The sequence below is a fragment of the Ranitomeya imitator genome, chromosome 1 (genome assembly GCF_032444005.1).
Source record: "Ranitomeya imitator isolate aRanImi1 chromosome 1, aRanImi1.pri, whole genome shotgun sequence".
Taxonomy (NCBI): Eukaryota; Metazoa; Chordata; class Amphibia; order Anura; family Dendrobatidae; genus Ranitomeya; species Ranitomeya imitator.
In genome coordinates, this window is record NC_091282.1 from 170,579,089 (window position 1) to 170,597,893 (window position 18,805).

An 18,805-nucleotide genomic window follows, 5' to 3' on the forward strand; every position below is an offset into this window, starting at 1 on the left:
CCCGTCGCTGATTGGTCGTGGCAATGGTCGTGGGCGTTTTGCCACGACCAATCAACGACTTGGATTTTCATGACAGACAGAGGCCGTGACCAATGAATATCCGTGACAGAAAGAAAAACAGACAGACTGACAGAAGTGACCCTTAGACAATTATATAGTAGATGTAGGACTATGTAGAGCCCATTATACTGTATGGAAGACTATGTGTGGGCCAATATACTGTATGAAGGGCTATGTGGAGCCCATTATACTGTATGGAGGACTATGTGGGGCCAATATACTGTACGAAGGACTATGTGGGCCCATTATACTGTATGGGGGACTATGCAAAGCACATTATACTGTATGGGGGACTATGTGAAGCCCATTATACTGTTTGAAGGACTATGTGGGGCCCATTATACTGTATGGAGGACTATTTGGGGCCCATTATACTGTATGGAGGACTATGTGAATCGCTTTATACTTTATGGAGGACTATGTGGGGGCCATTATTCTGTATGGAGAACTATGTGGGGCCCACTCTACTCTATGGACGACTATGTGGAGCCATTATTCTATCTGGAGAAGTACGTGGGCCAATTATCCTGTATGGAGAATTATGTGGTGCCCACTATACTCTATGGAGGATAGTGTGGGGCCATTATTCTGTATGGAGGACTATGTTAGGGCCATTATTCTCTATGGAAAGCTATGTGGAGCTCATCATTCTGTGTGAATTCTGAGTAATACAACATAATGTACAAGGGACAAATACCACCACACTATGACCAGACCACATAGTCACTGAATAATACCACAGACAAGGGACAAACACCGCCACACCGTGACCAGTTGTCATAGTGACCGAATAATAGTACTTACCGGGATAAATACCGCATACCATGACCAGACCATATTACCACATAATGACAGAATATTACAATAATGATCATTAATAAAAACCCCAATACTAACAACACTGTTATTACCACCGGTTATATTATACACATGAGCTCTGTATATAGTGTCAATGTACAGGTACTACAGAGACCACCAGTGTCATACGCATGAGCTCTGTATATAGTGTGGGTGTACATTTAATACAATGATCACTGGTGACATTATACACAGGAGCTCTGTATATAGTGTATACTGTACAGGTAATATAGGGATCACCAGTGACAATATACACAGGAGCTCTTTACATAGTGTATAATGTAGAGAGTGCTCATTTGCCGTCAGCCCCAGAGCGCGTTTTGCCTTTGCTTTTACGAGGCCCCTCTTTGTGCAGACTTTCTGTACCGTAATACATTTCAACTGAATCTCTACATCCTGCTCAGGGGTTTGCCTAGGACCCGGGGCCCACCGGAGAATCTTCCGGTGTCCCAGTGCTCCAATCCGACCTTGCTGACAAATACACAAATTATTCCAAACATTTTCTTTAATTACCAAACAGCTAAGACACATGATGTTATTTCTTTTCACTAAAGGTTTTCAAGCTTGGGCCACGAGGCACCGTTCTTTTAACCCTGGGAGAAGCTTTCCAACCTGGCAGTGACAAGAGACATTTCTGTCAGCCAACCGATATTGCCGTGGATCCCATAACTGGAAACTTCTTTGTATCTGATGGTTATTGCAACAGTAGAATTATACAGTATTCACCCCATGGGATGTTTATCATGGAGTGGGGAGGAGGTAAGTGTCCTAAGTGCTGCAGGCTATTACAACTTTTTTAAAGGAAACCTGTCTCCATGAAAATGCAGTTCAATCTGCACACACCATGTTATAGAGCAGGTGGAGCTGAGTAGATGGATCTAGAGTTTTGTGAGAAGAGATTCAGTATAATCTGTGTTTTCATCATTCAGTCCTCTGCCCTTTCTGGGATCTTCAGTCCAGTGGGCGGTCCTATGAATGACTTTGTATAAATGTGCATACAGAGGAAGTTGTCAATCACGGATAGGACCGCCCACTGGACTGAAAATCCCAGAAAGAGCTGAGAATGAAATGAGTAAAACAAAGGTTATACTGAAACTTTTACTTACAAAACCATATATCAATCCGCTCAGCTCCCCCTGCTCTATAACATGGTGTGTGCAGATTGGACTGCATTTTCATGGTGACAGGCTCCCTTTAAGCTAATCTCTGACTATTTGTCGAGTGGAATTTTTTCTTTGCTACTTTGGAAGACTTGATACAATGAATCTTTTTTCAGAACCATCTTTTAGAGTCGCTCAACCGGGTGAATTCCGTATTCCACATAGCCTGGCCATGATACCGGATCAAGGGCAGCTGTGTGTGGCTGACCGAGAGAATGGACGGATTCAGTGTTTCCAAGCAGAAACGGGACACTTTGTCAAAGAGATTAAACACCGAGAATTTGGTTCAGAGGTGTTTGCCATCTCTTATATTTCAGGTAAGAAATTAGTAGTGTAATAACAAATATTCTAATAAAATATTTACTGCTATATGGAGAATATGTAAAGCAAAAATGTGAATAAATATAAAAGTAGTATACATACATTGGGTGAATTGCGCTGACCATAAAATGGACAATTGATTATCCCCAATCTCCCGTGAGTGACTAAAAAGCATAACTGTGTAACACATGCATCTGAATAAATCAGGCAGCTGTAGTAGTGGTCTAGTAGACCCCCTGAGTATATATCTGAGATATGTGTCAGCTTATGGTTTTAGGCCACATGCACATGTTGAGTATTTGCAGCCAGGAAAAACGTTGCATAAAATACACATTTATGCATTTTTTTCTCTCAAATGTTTGTGTAAAAAACAGCAAAAAACGCTGAAAAAATTGACATGCTTCAGATGTGAAACTGCGTAAAATCCACAAAGAAAAAATAATAGCATATTCATGAGATTTCAGAAATCTCATTCACTTTGCTGGTACTATAAAACGCTGCATTTTTTGTGGAACAAGCACTTAGATGTGTGTTTTATAATTTTTTTATTTTTATTTATAATCTAAAAACCTTCTGCAGATGTCATTACGTTCTCCATTTGTACTGTAGGAGGAATATTATTTGCTGTTAATGGAAAGGCCTATTTGGATTTGGTTCCTGTGCAAGGCTTTGTGATGAACTTTTCTACCGGAGACATCCTAAGCACATTTGTCCCAGTTCGGAAGGTAACAAGCTTTTCTAATCGTTCACATTTTCTTGGCTGAGGAGAGATCTGGCCCGATAAGGACATCGGACATTTTTGATTACAACTCGGTTTATGTCCTACCCACATGAAGTATACACAACAATCTATAACGTGTGCTAGGGCAAATAACTCAAACTTTCTCTCAAGTCCACGTAAAGGTCCTGTGTCTTGCTTTGCAGAGTTTTGTCATGCCTCATGACATTGTTGCTTCAGAAGATGGGACGGTCTTCGTTGGCGATGCTCACGCTGATACTGTGTGGAAATTCTCTCCCATGGAAAGTAAGTTGGGAATAATTCCACTGTCCACATATTTACATTAGTCAAAGATTGAGTTGAAAAATAAGTTGCGTACATTGAGGGTTTTGACACCCTCAGCATAGTAGCTTTGCAATTCAGATTTTCTCCTCCAATCAAAAAGTTTGTTAGATATGGAGAATTTGTACTAGGGCAAATATATAATCAGAAAATAACATTTTTTTTTAAAACCATATATATTTTCTATTTTTGTTATTAGTTCCCATGTTATTATTATTTATTTATATAGCACCATTAATTCCATGGTGCTGTACATGAGACAGGGGTTACGTTCAGAGTTATAGATATCGTTTACAGTAAACAAATTTACATTGACAGACTGGTACAGAGGGGAGAGGACCCTGTCCTTGCGGACTTACATTCTACGGGATAATGAGGAAGAGACAGAAGGTCGGGGGTGCGGCTGCTCTGGTGATGGTGAGGCGGCAGCTCTGGTGGTGGTGAGGCGGCAGTTCTGGTGGTGGTGAGGCGGCAGTTCTGGTGGTGGTGAGGCGGTAGCTCTGGTGGTGGTGAGGCAGCAGCTCTGGTGGTGGTGAGGGGGCAGCTCTGGTGGTGGTAAGAGGGGGCAGCTCTGCTGGTGGTGAGGGGGCAGCTCTGGTGGTGATGAGGCGGCAGCTCTGGTTGTGGTGAGGCGGCAGCTCTGGTGGTGGTGAGGCGGCAGCTCTGGTGGTGGTGAGGCGGCAGCTCTGGTGGTGGTGAGGCGGCAGCTCTGGTGGTGGTGAGGCGGCAGCTCTGGTGGTGGTGAGGCGGTAGCTCGGGTGGTGGTGAGGCGGCAGAATGGTTATTGCAGGCTGTAGGCTTTCCTGAAGAGATGGGTTTTCAGTTTCTGTCTGAAGGATCTGAGGGTGGTGGTTAATCGGACGTGTTGAAGCGTGGAATTCCAGAGGATGGGGGATATTCGGGAGAAATCTTGGAGGCGGTTGTGTGAGGAACGAATAAGTGTGGGGGAGAGTAGGAGGTCTTGGTAGGATCGAAGATTACATTAGGGAAGATATTGGGAGATTAGTTCAGAGATATAGGGAGGGGACAGGTTGTGGATGGCTTTGTAGATCAGTGTTAGTAGTTTGAACTGGATTTGTTGTGGAATTGGGAGCCAGTGGAGGGATTTTCAGAGGCGAGAAACAGGGGAGTAGTGAGGAGAGAGGTGGATTAGCCGGGCAGCAGAGTTGACAACAGACTGGAATAGTGCAAGAGAGTTAGCGGGTAGGCCACAGAGGAGGGTGTTGCAGTAATCGAGGCGGGAGATGATGAGAGCATGCACAAGAGTTTTAGTAGATTGTGGGCTGAGGAAGGGATGGATTCTGGTAATATTTTTGAGTTGGAGGTGGCAATAGTTTGGACGTGCGGTTTGAAGGACAGGGCAGAGTCGAGAGTTACCCCGAGGCAGCGGATTTCAGGTGCGGGAGAGAGCGTGATGCCGTTTACCATAATAGATAGGTCAGGTAGGGGGGATACGCGAGCTGGGGGAAAGATGATGAGTTTGGTTTGGTCTACATTGAGCTTTAGGAAGTGAAAGGTGAAGAAGGAGGATATGGCTGATAGACACTCCGGGATTCTGGACAGCAGAGAGGTGACATCTGGGCCAGAGAGGTAGATCTGAGTGTCGTCCGCTCACAGGTGGTACTGGAAGCCATGGGACTTTGAGTTGTCCTAGGCAAAGGGTATAGATGGAAAAAAGTAGGGGCCCTAGGACAGAGCCTTGAGGGACTCCAACAGAGAGAGAGCGGGATGAGGAGGTAGTGTGGGAGTGGGAAACGCTAAATGTGCGGTCGGAAAGGTATGAGGCAATCCAATACAGGTCATGGCCTTTGATGCCAAGGGAAGAAAGAATCTGTAGCAGCAGGGAGTGGTCAACTGTGTCGAAAGCAGATGATAGGTCGAGAAGGAGGAGGATGGAGAACTCTGTTAGCGTTGGCTGTGAGTAAGTCATTAGTAATTTTGGTCTGGGCAGTTTCGGTGGAGTCGGAAGCTAGATTGGAGGTTGTCAAGGAGAGAGTTAGATGAGAGGTGTGAGGAAAGTTGAGCATGGACATGCTGCTCAAGAAGTTTTGAAGCAAACGGGAGCAGTGATATGGGGCGATAGCTGGGCATAGCAGTTGGGTCAAGGTTATAGTTTTTTTGAGGAAGGGTGTGATGGTGGCATGTTTGAAGGCAGAGGGGAAGGTACCATAAGACAGTGATAGGTTGGAAGAGGTGGATTAGGGCTGGAATGAGTATGTTAGTGAGGTTGGGGAGCAGGTGGGAAAGGATGGGGTCAAGTGTACAGGTGATGAGGTGTGATTTGGAAAGGAGGTGATGTTCAGTGATGTTGGAGAGGGAAGTTATTAGGGAAGAGCAGAGGTCTGGTATATGGAGTGGTTGGGGTGGTGGAACAGTAAAGGTTTGCCTTGTTTGGTCGATCTTGTTTTTGGCAAAGTCCCCGGAAAAGATGAGGGGGAGTTGGAGGTGGCAGTGGTGGGCAGAGGTGAAAGTTAAATGTGCTGAACAGTTGTTTTGGGTTGTAGGATAATAAAGATACAAGGTTTGTGAAATAGGTCTGTTTAGCAGAGGGGAGGGCTAATTTGAAGGTAAGTGTAGCATGTTACTATTTAGGTTTTAAAAAATCCTTTCATCACATTATTATCATAGGCAGGATTACACAGAAAGACACAAATATTTATCAGTGATACAAGATCACACCATTCACACTAGGCAATGTCACAGCCCACCTCCACCCCTTTCTTCTGCATTTGCCTCTGCACAAATGATAGCATACCATGGTATAGCATCATATAGTATAAGTGATCAAACAATCGCAGGTTCTAGGCCTGATCTGGAGAATCATGTTACCAGGTCAATTTATCCATACAATGAGTGAAATAAAAACAATCCCTCAAAACCAAACCCCCCCCCCCCCCCCCAAATAAAAAAAAAAAATTAATAAAATAAAATGGTGTAATTTTGTGGGGGGTATTTATGGTTTCACCAAAGCTTGCAATTTTTTCTCTGTTTTCCAGTACATCTCATAATAAAATTGATGGTATCATTCAAAACTACAACTCATCCCACATAAACAAGCCCTTGTGTGGCTGTGTGGACGAAATAATAAAAAAGTTATGGCTCTTGGAACAAGGGGAGAGAAAACAAAATCCTGACGACCATCTCAGTACATAAGATTTTTAATTATAGGGACATGATATTGGAGTCACAATATGTCCCATTCGTAGGTTGAGAAGCCTTCACATTGGGTCCTACATTAGTTTGCGCTACGAAGCCTAAAGGGGCATTTACATTGTAAGATGACGGTGAACGAGTGCTGTTAAAAATGTTTCATGATTATCTTGCTATGTAAACAGACTGCTGATCACCTGATAAATGAGAAAAAAAGCTTGTTCATCAGGTGAAATGATCCTTTATGCAGCATAAAAGATCATGGTTCTCGGTGGTGCTTCCTCCTGTGTAAACAGGACATGAGAACCATGGCAACCTATGCGCACAGAGCGATCTACTACAGATCGCTCAGTGCACATCATTTGCTTTGGTCTGTCTGTGTAATCAGGCAGTTAAACGACCTCTGATCTGTAAGAGTTTACCAATTGGCAGTTGTATTGTGCCACCGTTCGGTCTGTGTAAAATGATCCAAGGACTTGGTGTTGCTGGCTTGTGTATGTGATTTGTACAGTAAGAATGCGTAGCACACCACGTCTAATACTTTCTGATCATTCTGTCTTTTTTTTCTTTTAGTTGATGAGCATCGTTCAGTGAAAAAGGCCGGCATTCAGGTGGAAGAAATAACAGGTACATCATAGGAGTGCCCTTTACATTCTGTAACGCTCATTCCAAGGACATTACTTTTATAAGTGACAGAGGAGTGTGATCAATGTATTTGTTAGCTTAATCATTTCTGGGTGGCGAATGGAAAGAAAAGTTCCACCGGGAGACTGAGACTTTTGCGAAAAACTCATGGGTGACAATACCACGCTCCGCTGTTCTTGTTCCTAGATGACTAACGAGTGATGGACATAGAAAAGTGTGTCTCTCTTTAAAGGGAATCCATTGTGAGATTTCACCCTCCAAAATATTTATATGTGCACGTAGCTTTTACAGTCACAGGTCCAGCAATGTCTTCATGTGGCCAGCTCGTTCCGTTACTAAGAAATCAATGTTTGGATTGATCTCCAAATGAGACTGAAGAACTATCTGTAGATCTGAAGCCTCTGTCACTCCAATTCTCGTCGTTAGCACCACTTCCTGCTTGACTGAAAGCATCTATATTTTGTAAGTTCAGGCAAAGGAGCTGTCAGTCAAGCAGGAGGAGGCGGCACTGGGTGGGGAACAGAGCTGGAGTGACAGAGGCTTCAGAACTGGAATGACTGGCTACAAATAGTTCTTCAGCCTTACTTGCATATCAATCCAAATATCTCAGTACTGGAAGAACAGGCTAGCCATGTGAAGGTATTGCTGGACTTGTCTTTGGAGAAGCTACATGCACATAGAAATAGTTTTCGGGGTGAAATCTTGACGACATATTCCCTTTAATTTAAATGTCCGCTTTATTTTGCTTACGAACATCACAAGAGGATTTTGTTGGTTGGGAAAATAACTTGTTAATATGCAGAATTGTTGCATCTTTAAATTTTACGCTAATTATAGGCCAATCCTCTATTTGTAGAAACTGAAATTTTGGAAACACTCGTGAGAAGCCGACCCAAATCAAACACGACGGCTGGCGAGCAGCACCGAGGACAGGCCAAGCAGAGCGTTGTGGAGCAAGGCAGAGTTGGGGTCTCTTTCGTCCTCATCATTACTCTGCTGATAATTCCTGTAGTGGTCCTTGTTGGCATTGCCATATTTATACGCTGGAGGAAGGGCAGGATATATGGGGGTAGGTTGCATCAGTCGTCTTATAAGTGCACCATGCCGTAGCGATTGTGCCGTTTCCTTATGTCATAGGTCATAGTGATCTGAAGTGATATTATTCATCAAGCACATCACCATTTCATATCCATGGCTGCATAAATCAGGCTTAAGAACAGCCAATGTTTTGATACTTTTTTAGGTGAAGGCGAACACAAATCTGAGCCATCATCTGGAGGGATCCTAGGAAAGCTAAGAGGTTTGCATTTTATTTTTTTAATTGAAAAAGCTATGGACGTGAACCTTGACATGAAACAACAATGTATAACATAAAAAAAATTCCAAGAAGTGCATAAAAACACATTTTTGGTAACCCCTTGCATGCTTTAAGGACTGGTCAATTATTTTCTTTTTTTGTCATATATTTTTTAACTCATTGATAATGCTTTCATTTATGTGGGGCAAATAGTATTTTGTATCATTAATTTTATTTTTCAGACTATAGGACGCACCTTACTATTCCACGCACCCATGTCTGGACAACATAAAGTAGGAAAACCATATTTCCTACTGATTAAACCTTCTCATTCCAGTCAATGAGAACACAGAAGCAGTAATAATCCGATTCTGTTTTCTCACCAAGGTTCATGGCTGGGTCTAATGGCAAAATTCAAGGAACATTGGGCCCATTGGTTTAAATTTACAGCCAGGACCAAATTTACAGGGCATGGAGGTTATTGGGTTAAATTAGACTAAAAACAATGACATAAATAGTTAAATAATAAAGACCAGGAGACGGCGCAGAAAAGTCACTAAACCTGAAAAGAACTTTTAAATCACAATGAGTAAATATGCAAAAATCGCCACAAGAGGGCAGTAAACCATTCTGCAGTATATACTGTCTGATAGATGCATATTCTGCTCAATATAAAGTTACATATGCGCAGAACGTAGATACTTCCGGCAGCGAATAACAATGCATATAAAAGCACCAACCAAAGGGGCTGAAAGTAAAAAAGCAAATACCCATTTTTACCGTGTTACTTTGTAATGTCTCAGATAGTTTTGTATATGTACACCCTTGAAAAGTGCTGCAGAATATGTTGGTGCTATATAAATAACAAACATGTTCTCCACTCCTCCCAGATGTTCACGATGACTTCTCCCAGCTACGACTTTTCTCCTGTTCTAGTCATTATGTCTGGTTTCTCGCTTTTACAGCACACCTGATAAAATAGTGTCCAATATTGTGCTTCTAAAAACAAATGTGTTCTACACAGTTTCCCTGAATTCAAATATGCCTCTGTGTGTCACTTACATAACAAATCCCTGCTGTTTGCCCCACAAACACAAGTATATGTAGCACTGTGGCCCCTGATTAGCCACTCTGCTTGAGGTATATAAAGCCACTGTGCCCCTCTGAAAAAATAGATATACCTGTTACCGTAAAAATAAATGAATCCAATGGACTCCCCCTGAATTAAAACGAAGTCTGTGTCCCCTGGAACAAGAAATTCCCATCTGATAGCGACATCTTCATAAAGAAGACACAAACTGGCATACAGAGGAAAACCACAGAGTCTTGCAGAGCTGCTAATATTCAGCTGTATCTGCATTTAAATGGGATATCCTGGACTTTACAAATCTAAGCACTAACAGGCAGGTAAATTCAGAAGCCTCTGCTGACGTCACATCTAGTGGAGGCTTCTTTTCCGCTCCGCTCTGTAGACAGGGCAGGTCTTTCGACGTCATTCTGATTGACAGCCGGATCCCTGCTGCCTAACTGGGTGAGTTGGCTGTCAATCAAAATTACTTCGAAAGTCCCACCCTGTTGCGTCAGCAGTGGCAGCTGAATCCCCGGCAGGAGCGGTCTGTGACTGCCATGTCCCAGGCACAACATGTAATTACCTGCCTATTGGTGCTTAGCTACATTTTTTGTTTTTCGTAAAGTCCCGGATACCCCTTTAAGCATGCAGATACAATTACATAAATCAGAAGCAATTATGAACTTCTGCCTCTATATATATGGAAGGTTTGTCACCTGATTCCCTCCCGTAGACACCTCATAGAGTAGCATGTCATGAGCTGTCCTTTCTATGCTTTCTTATTGTAGACTGTGGATTGCCCCCAGTGTAAGACTGTGGAGCGCCCCCAGTGTAAGATTGTGGAGCGCCCCCAGTGTAAGGCTGTGGAGTGCCCCCAGTGTAAGACTGTGGAGGTCCCCCAGTGTAAGGCTGTGGAGTGCCCTCAGTGTAAGGCTGTGGAGTGCCCTCAGTGTAAGGCTGTGGAGTGCCCTCAGTGTAAGGCTGTGGAGTGCCCTCAGTGTAAGGCTTTGGAGCGCCCCCAGTGTAAGGCTGTGGAGCGCCCCCAGTATAAGGCTGTGGAGCGCCCCCAGTATAAGGCTGTGGAGTGCCCCCAGTGTAAGACTGTGGAGCGCCCCCATAGAGTAGCATGTCATGAGCTGTCCTTTCTATGCTTTCTTATTCTAGACTGTGGATTGCCCCCAGTGTAAGACTGTGGAGCGCCCCCAGTGTAAGACTGTGGAGCGCCCCCAGTGTAAGGCTGTGGAGTGCCCCCAGTGTAAGGCTGTGGAGCGCCCCCAGTGTAAGGCTGTGGAGCGCCCCCAGTATAAGGCTGTGGAGTGCCCCCAGTGTAAGACTGTGGAGCGCCCCCATAGAGTAGCATGTCATGAGCTGTCCTTTCTATGCTTTCTTATTCTAGACTGTGGAGCGCCCCCAGTGTAAGACTGGAGCGCCCCCAGTGTAAGGCTGTGGAGTGCCTCCAGTGTAAGGCTGTGGAGCGCCTCCAGTGTAAGGCTGTGGAGCGCCCCCAGTATAAGCCTGTGGAGCGCCCCCAGTGTAAGACTGTGGAGTGCCCCCAGTGTAAGACTGTGGAGCGCCCCCAGTGTAAGGCTGTGGAGCGCCCCCAGTGTAAGGCTGTGGAGCGCCCCCAGTGTAAGACTGTGGAGCGCCCCCAGTGTAAGGCTGTGGAGCGCCCCCAGTGTAAGGCTGTGGAGGGCCCCCAGTATAAGACTGTGGAGTGCCCCCAGTGTAAGACTGTGGAGCGCCCCCAGTGTAAGGCTGTGGAGGGCCCCCAGTATAAGACTGTGGAGCGCCCCCAGTGTAAGGCTGTGGAGCGCCCCCAGTGTAAGACTCTCAAGGAATATGGTTACACTCCGTTTAAAACAAAATTTTGTTGTTTAAAAAAAATAATGCAGCAGCATCCAGCTCCTTACATTTTCCCTTTTTCCCGGTTGCTTTCTTTAGGTTCACTTTCTTGTCTTTTCCTTTACTTATTTACAGTCTGGTTATTAAGAATAAAAATGTGTTTGGTGCTTTCCTAACACCAATGGAAATAAATCTTCCTAAAGACGTCATTTATCCTTAATTTTTATTTATCCAACTAGTTACAAAATATGTTTTATATTCAAGTCAAATGAATTTTCCTACAAGAGAAAAGCAATGGAGCAGTGATGTGATATATGCTGCCTTATGCAGATATAATGATCAGCAATGGCGTGGTCTGTATAACCCACTAATGAATGCTCTCAAAATGATCTATGACTAATTAGCGAGGCGAGACAGTGTAAGCTAAAATATAACTTTTAATATATATTCTAAAACTGGATAAATATGTCATGGGATTACCGCAACAGCCTGGAGGCAGAAGACCGCAGCATCTGATTGCTCCTAATCCAGCGCTGAGAAGAAGCACTTCTCCTTAATTTTAAATGAGTTTATTTCTTCTGGCAGAAGAGGGGTTAATCGGTCATGTTGGAATTCCCTGTGTTCACAGCTGAGCCCGGTTAGCCACTCCTTTCCCTTTTATAATCCGGGCTCTGTTACTAATCTTTGACAGAGCTAGCATTTGCTGCATGGCTTACAGTGGGAGAGGAGCACATATGAGAAGAAGCGTTGGAGGAGTTAATAGTGACTGTTGCTAGGTTTGTATGCATTGTAATTCCTTATCTATTTTGGATTATTCCCCTACCTTCACACCCTGGTGCATTCCTCTGTTATATGTGAGTGAATATTTTGTATGCCTGGAATTTTCAGTTATCCCTTGTCTGTGTTGCCCTGTTTGTCGGGTTGGTGTACTACGGTGCACAGTAATGCCCCCTTTTCCCTGTGTGGGGGAAGAGAGCAGAAGGAGGGCTGACTCAGGAGATAAGGCAAGGGTGGTGGCCCCGGCATCTTCACCATCTGAAGTATCCCGGGGAGCAGAGCGAGCTAGGGCGTCCCCTAGTGTTAGGGACAGGGAAGGAGCCCCTGGTCACCCAACAGCTGTGTCGTGACAAAATTATGCAAACAAACAAAAGTGATAAAGAGGGGGGAGAGTTTCTGATATCCCCTGTCGTGCCCCTGTGTTGCTCCTGCCCTTACAAGGACAGACAACAAGTAAGGCTACTAAGATGTACCCTCCGGATCTTGTCAAACCTCCCTACACGTTTCCTCCCCTTTTTGGGGGATTCATCAGTGGAGTAAAAAATATGTGTGTGGGACTAAGAGTTCCTTCATTGGCAGGTAACTCGCTTGTCAGGTCCAACTGGTTTAAGTTAGAACCTGTCCTTTTGAAGCCTGGAACATACTGGTTCTCACTTAAACCAGTTGGACCTGACCTGCATACCTGCGACCTGCAGAGAATTACTACAATAGTGGTGAAATAAAAACCATTTATTATTGAGCACTGGTAACGTTTTAGCATTTGCGCTTGATCACTTTGGTTTGTATGATTTATCCAGTTTTAGACTATATATTAAAAGTTATTATTTAGCTTATATTGTCTCTCCTTGCGAATTAGTCTTAGGCAGTCGCTGATTAATAAGTTAAGAAGTAGACTCCAGGAGATAATGATTCTCAAAACTAATAAGCGATAACAAATTTTTAACACTCATTTTGGCATCACATGTAACTATTAAAAAAAAAAAAAAAAAAATATATATATATATATATATCATTTTTTATATATATATATATATACATGTATATATATATATATATATATATATATATATATATATATATATATGTATATATATATATATATAGTACAGACTAAAAGTTTGGACACACCTTCTCATTTAAAGATTTTTCTGTATTTTCATGACTATGAAAATTGTACATTCACACTGAAGGCATCAAAACTATGAATTAACACATGTGGAATTATATACTTAACAAAAAAGTGTGAAACAACTGAAATTATGTCTTATATTCTAGGTTCTTCAAAGTAGCCACCTTTTGCTTTGATGAGTGCTTTGCACAGTCTTGGCATTTTCTTGATGAGCTTCAAGAGGTAGTCACTGGGAATGGTTTTCACTTCACAGGCGTGCCCTTTCAGGTTTAATAAGTGGGATTTCTTGCCTTATGAATGGTGTTGGGACCATCAGTTGTGTTGTGCAGAAGTCTGGTGGATACACAGCTGATAGTACTGCTGAATAGACTGTTAGAATTTGTATTATGGCAAGAAGAAAGCAGCTAAGTAAAGAAAAACGAGTGGCCATCATTACTTTAAGAAATGAAGGTCTGTCAGTCAGAAAAATTGGGAAAACTTTGAAAGTGTCCCCAAGTGCAGTGGCAAAAACCATCAAGTGCTACAAAGAAACTGGCTCACATGAGGACCGCTCCAGGAAAGGAAGACCAAGAGTCACCTCTGCTTCTCAGGATAAGTTTATCCAAGTCACCAGCCTCAGAAATCGCAGGTTAACAGCAGCTCAGATTAGAAACCAGGTCAATGCCACACAGAGTTCTAGCAGCAGACACATCTCTACAACAACTGTTAAGAGGAGACTTTGTGCAGCAGGCCTTCGTGGCAAAATAGCTTCTAGGAAACCACTGCTAAGGACAGGCAACAAGCAGAAGAGACTTGTTTGGGCTAAAGAACACAAGGAATAGACATTAGACCATTTGAAATCTGTGCTTTGGTCTGATGAGTTCAAATTTGAGATCTTTGGTTCCAACCACCGAGTCTTTGTGCGCTGCAGAAAAGGTGAACGGATGGACTCTACATGCCTGGTTCCCACTGTGAAGCATGGAGGAGGAGGTTTGATGGTGTGGTGTGCTTTGCTGGTGACACTGTTGGGGATTTATTCAAAATTGAAGGCATACAAAACCAGCATAGCTACCACAGCATCTTGCAGCAGCATGCTATTCCATCCGGTTTGCGTTTAGTTGGACCATCATTTATTTTTCAACAGGACAATGACCCCAAACACACCTCCAGGCTGTGTAAGGGCTATTTGACCAAGAAGGAGAGTGATGGGGTGCTACGCCAGATCTGAACTCAATCGAGATGGTTTGGGGTGAGCTGGACTGCAGAGTGAAGGCAAAAGGGCCAACCAGTGCTAAGCATCTCTGGGAACTCCTTCAAGATTGTTGGAAGACCATTCCCGGTGACTACCTCTTGAAGCTCAACAAGAGAATGCCAAGAGTGTGCAAACCAGTCATCAAAGCAAAATGTGGCTACTTTGAAGAACCTAAAATATAAGACATAATTTCAGTTGTTTCACACTTTTTTGTTAAGTATATAATTCCACATGTGTTAATTCATAGTTTTGATGCCTTCAGTGTGAATTTACAATTTCCATAGTTATGAAAATACAGAAAAATCTTTAAATGAGAAAGTGTGTCCAAACTTTTGGTCTGTACTGTATATATTTTTATATTTTGGCATTTTGTTGCAGGTTTGTGCCTATTTTATACATGGTATCTGCAGGATTTGTTCAATCTGTTTTTCACAGATCGGTACGAGTGCTATGACAGTCTTTGGGGCTGTTCACATGTCCGTGTTTTTTTGTCAACAAAGTGGTCAGTGTAAAATTGCGGAAACATATCCGATATTGGTCAGAGCATGGGGTGTAAGTCTATGGGTCCGTGAAACACTCTGTCAGCACTCGGATACTTTTCATCTGCTTTCTGTATTTCACTGACAGGGGAATGTTGATAAAAAAAAAAAGATACAACTGACCAAGCTATGATTAAACTCACTTATAAAACTCGGTCTCTTTTTCTGGTACATCCAAAAAACTGACGTCTGAATGAGGCCTAAATCTGATTTTTTTTTTTTACTATGTAATTAATCTAAATACGGTATTGATGACATAATAGCTATAATCTCTATGTGTAAATGTAAAAATGTGTATGTGTAAAAATGTTTTCTTTTGATACAGTGTATTTTTACGTTTATAATAGCTTCTTATGCCGTTATGTGTTTGTGTCTTTCTTCTAGGCAAAGGAAGTGGAGGTCTTAATTTAGGAACTTTCTTTGCTAGTCATAAAGGATACAGTCGAAAAGGTTTTGACAGACTTAGCACAGAAGGCAGCGACCAAGAAAAGGATGATGATGGCTCAGATTCAGAGGAAGAGTATTCTGCACCCACTATCCCACCAGTGCCAATATCTTCTTCCTGAAACAACTACTTCCGCTCACCCCAGGCCCTTTAGCACGTTTAAGATTGTGTATTTAATTGTACCTGTACTAGTCTCTGTGGGCTGTACAAGTGTCATGTTTTCTTTATTTTCCTTTGAGTGCAGTTGTAGTCCTTATGTGAACATTCAGAACCCCCTTTGTTATTACTATAGGAAGCTTCTTAGACAACGTAATTCTAATGTTTTTGGTTCATTGGGAGTTCTTCATTGTTTCATGGCCTTTCTCCGCTTCTCCAATAGCACTTTAATTGCCAATTTATTATTTTCATGCCTTTAAAGTTACAACTTATCGCAGTACAAAGATGTGTGCCACATAAAATGCAAAGCTGCTAAATCTCTTCTATTTTTTTAAATTCACAATATTATATAATGTCCAAAAATAATTAAATCTGTAAAAAAAAATATATGAAAAAAAAATTATTTAATTTTTGGTTTGGTGTTATTGGGATGTCTTATTTTTAGATGGTTACACTGTTTTAGAACACTATTTTCAGAAACTGAATGTACTTTGTGTAATAAAGTGTTCGCAGAGCATTAAATTCAGACTACTTTGGAATTTGTGCTGTACTTTTTCTGTCTTTTATACGTTTTATATTTCTTCATTACAACAATAGACTTAACGAAGAATCAGTTTATCAGCTTTGTTTATGAAGAAGCCTAATCACTTTCATAGAATCATACAATGTTAGAGTTGGAAGGGATCTCCGGGATCATTATGTCCAAAGCTCGGCTCAATGCAGGATTCACTAAACCATCTCAGCCTCTGTTTGAAGACTTCCATTGAAGGAGAACTCACCACCTCTCGTGGCAGCCTGTTCCACTCATTGATCACCCTCACTGTCAAAAAGTTTTCCTAATATCTAATCTGTATCTTCTCCCTTTCAGTTTCATTCCATTGCTTCTCGTATTTCTGTGTGCAAATGAGAATAATGACGATCCCTCTACACTGTGACAGCCCTTCAGATATTTGTAAACCTCTATTAAGTCTCCACCTAGTCTTCTTTTTTACACGCTAAACATTGTCAGATCCCTTAACCATTCCTCGTAGGACATAGTTTGCAGTCCGCTCACCATCCTGGTAGCTCTAATCTCAACTTGCTCCAGTTTTTCAATGTCTTTTTCAAAATGTGGTGCCCAACTGGACACGGTATTCCAGATGACGTCTGACCAAGGGGGAGTAGAGGGTGATAATTACTTCGCGTGATCTAGACTCTGCTTCTGCTCTGGCGCCGCTGAGAGAGTGGCGAGCGGGAAGGCAGTGGCATGCATACTATGAGCACTCAAAAACTATCATGTGGTCACTGACTCTTAGCAGCTTCAGAAAGCTGACTTATTGTGCAAGCGCTGGATCTGGTGGAAGATTGCGGTGACATAGGGAGCAGTGAAGGGAAGAAATGTGAAAAACCCCTACGACTAGAGATTGGGGACCCCGAACAATAAAGTTTGGCTTCCATACTGAACACCTACTGTTCGGGCACGGACACCGAAAACTGACTTCATAAAAAAAAAAAAAACTGTGGGGGTTCCCCTGTATTTTTGATTACCAACCAGGCAAAACTAACAGCTGGAGGCTGCAACCATCAGCTGTCAGCTTTAGCAACTTTGGTTATCAAGAACAGATATATAAATAATTAAAAAAAAACGGTGTGGGGTCCCCCCCATTTTTGACAGACAGCCAATCTAAAGCATACAACTGGAAACTGGTATTCTCAGGCTGCAGAAGTTATGCAGAGGTTGGAACCTCATCTGTAGGACTGTGATCCGTCACTATGCCTATCTATCCCTGATATCCTAAAGAACCCGGCTATGGGGGAAACACATCGAGATCGTGACTCAAAATCCCAGCAGTACCATCTAAAGATGAGTAATATGGCAATAACATCTGGTACCTTGTGTTGCTCCCCCCCCCCCCCAATATATCCATATTGGTCCCTTGTGTTGCTCTCCCCCCCCCCCCCCCCATATATCCATACTGGTCCCTTGTTTTGCTTGCTCTTTCCCCCCATATATCCATACTGGTCCTTTGTGTTGCTCTCTATCCCCCCATATATCCATACTGGTCCCTTGTCCTGGCCACATGGACAGAAGAAAAAAAAATCCTTGCACCTACCTGTGCTCCCAGCAGCGGGCGGTGTCCTCTTATTCTGCAGGTCCGGCGAACTCCTATTAATATGGCCGCTGACCTAGCAGAGGCCAACCGCTGACTTGTTTGCGCCCATCGCATGCGGCGCATGACACTGACGTCATACGACGGTGACGACAGGCGCATACTAGTCAGTGTTGATCGGGACGCGCACCGCGGCGGTTCAGGTAATGAACAGTGTTTTTCCTTACCTTCCCACCCCCATTTCCCTGGTCCACTGCAAGGGCCGACCAGGGATTTCCACGGTGCCCCGCCAGGCTGACCCGGTATATAGGAATAAATTAAATTTATGGGATCAAATAACTAAAAATTGGCATGTGCATATGTATTCACTCCTTTTGCAATGAAGCCCCTAAAAATTTCTGGTGCCTGCAAAAGTCACATGTTTAGTGAAAGGAAGTCTATTTGTGGGTAATCTAAGTGTCACATAGTATATACACACCTTTTCTGAAAGGCCACAGAGGCTGCAACACTAAGCAAACAACACCATGAAGAGCAAGGAGATCTCCAAACAAGTCAGGTACAAAGTTGTTGAGAAGTACAAGTCAGGTTGGATTATACAAAAATATCACAATCTCTGATGATCCCCAGGAGAACCAACAAATTCATTAAAAATGGAAAGAACATGGTACCACAACAAACCTGCCAAGAGTGTGCTGTCCACCAAAACTCTCAGCTTGGGCAAGAATCAGAGAGGCATCACAGAGACCAAAGGTAACCCTGAAGGAGCTGCAGAGTTCCCAATCAGGGACTGGAGTATCTGTCCATATGACCTCAATAAGCCATTCACTCCATAGAGGTGGCATTTATGGAAGAATAGGCTGAAAAAAAGCCTTTACTTACACACAAAAATTGTAAGGCTCGTTTTGAGTTTGACAAAAGACATGGAGGATATTCTCCAAATTAATGGAGGAAGGTGAGACCAAAATTGAACTTTTTG

At 42.9% G+C, this 18,805-nt stretch overlaps 1 protein-coding gene across 10 annotated transcripts in view; it reads left to right on the forward strand.

Annotated features, from left to right (window-relative positions):
- PAM (peptidylglycine alpha-amidating monooxygenase) overlaps nt 1–16,278 on the forward strand; it is a 275,158-nt gene extending 258,880 nt beyond the window's left edge. For 6 of the 10 annotated variants that reach the window (XM_069752269.1, XM_069752313.1, XM_069752286.1 and 3 more), the window contains 8 exons: nt 1,473–1,677; nt 2,195–2,395; nt 3,009–3,124; nt 3,324–3,423; nt 7,183–7,236; nt 8,111–8,323; nt 8,498–8,554; nt 15,523–16,278. In XM_069752269.1, coding sequence (XP_069608370.1) covers nt 1,473–1,677; nt 2,195–2,395; nt 3,009–3,124; nt 3,324–3,423; nt 7,183–7,236; nt 8,111–8,323; nt 8,498–8,554; nt 15,523–15,704 — 1,128 coding nt within the window. In that variant the 3' untranslated portion in view covers nt 15,705–16,278. The remainder of the gene's footprint in view (nt 1–1,472; nt 1,678–2,194; nt 2,396–3,008; nt 3,125–3,323; nt 3,424–7,182; nt 7,237–8,110; nt 8,324–8,497; nt 8,555–15,522) is intronic. The other 4 variants (XM_069752296.1, XM_069752340.1, XM_069752305.1 and 1 more) reach the window with 1 other exon arrangement.
- Nucleotides 16,279–18,805: the final 2,527 nt, after the last annotated feature.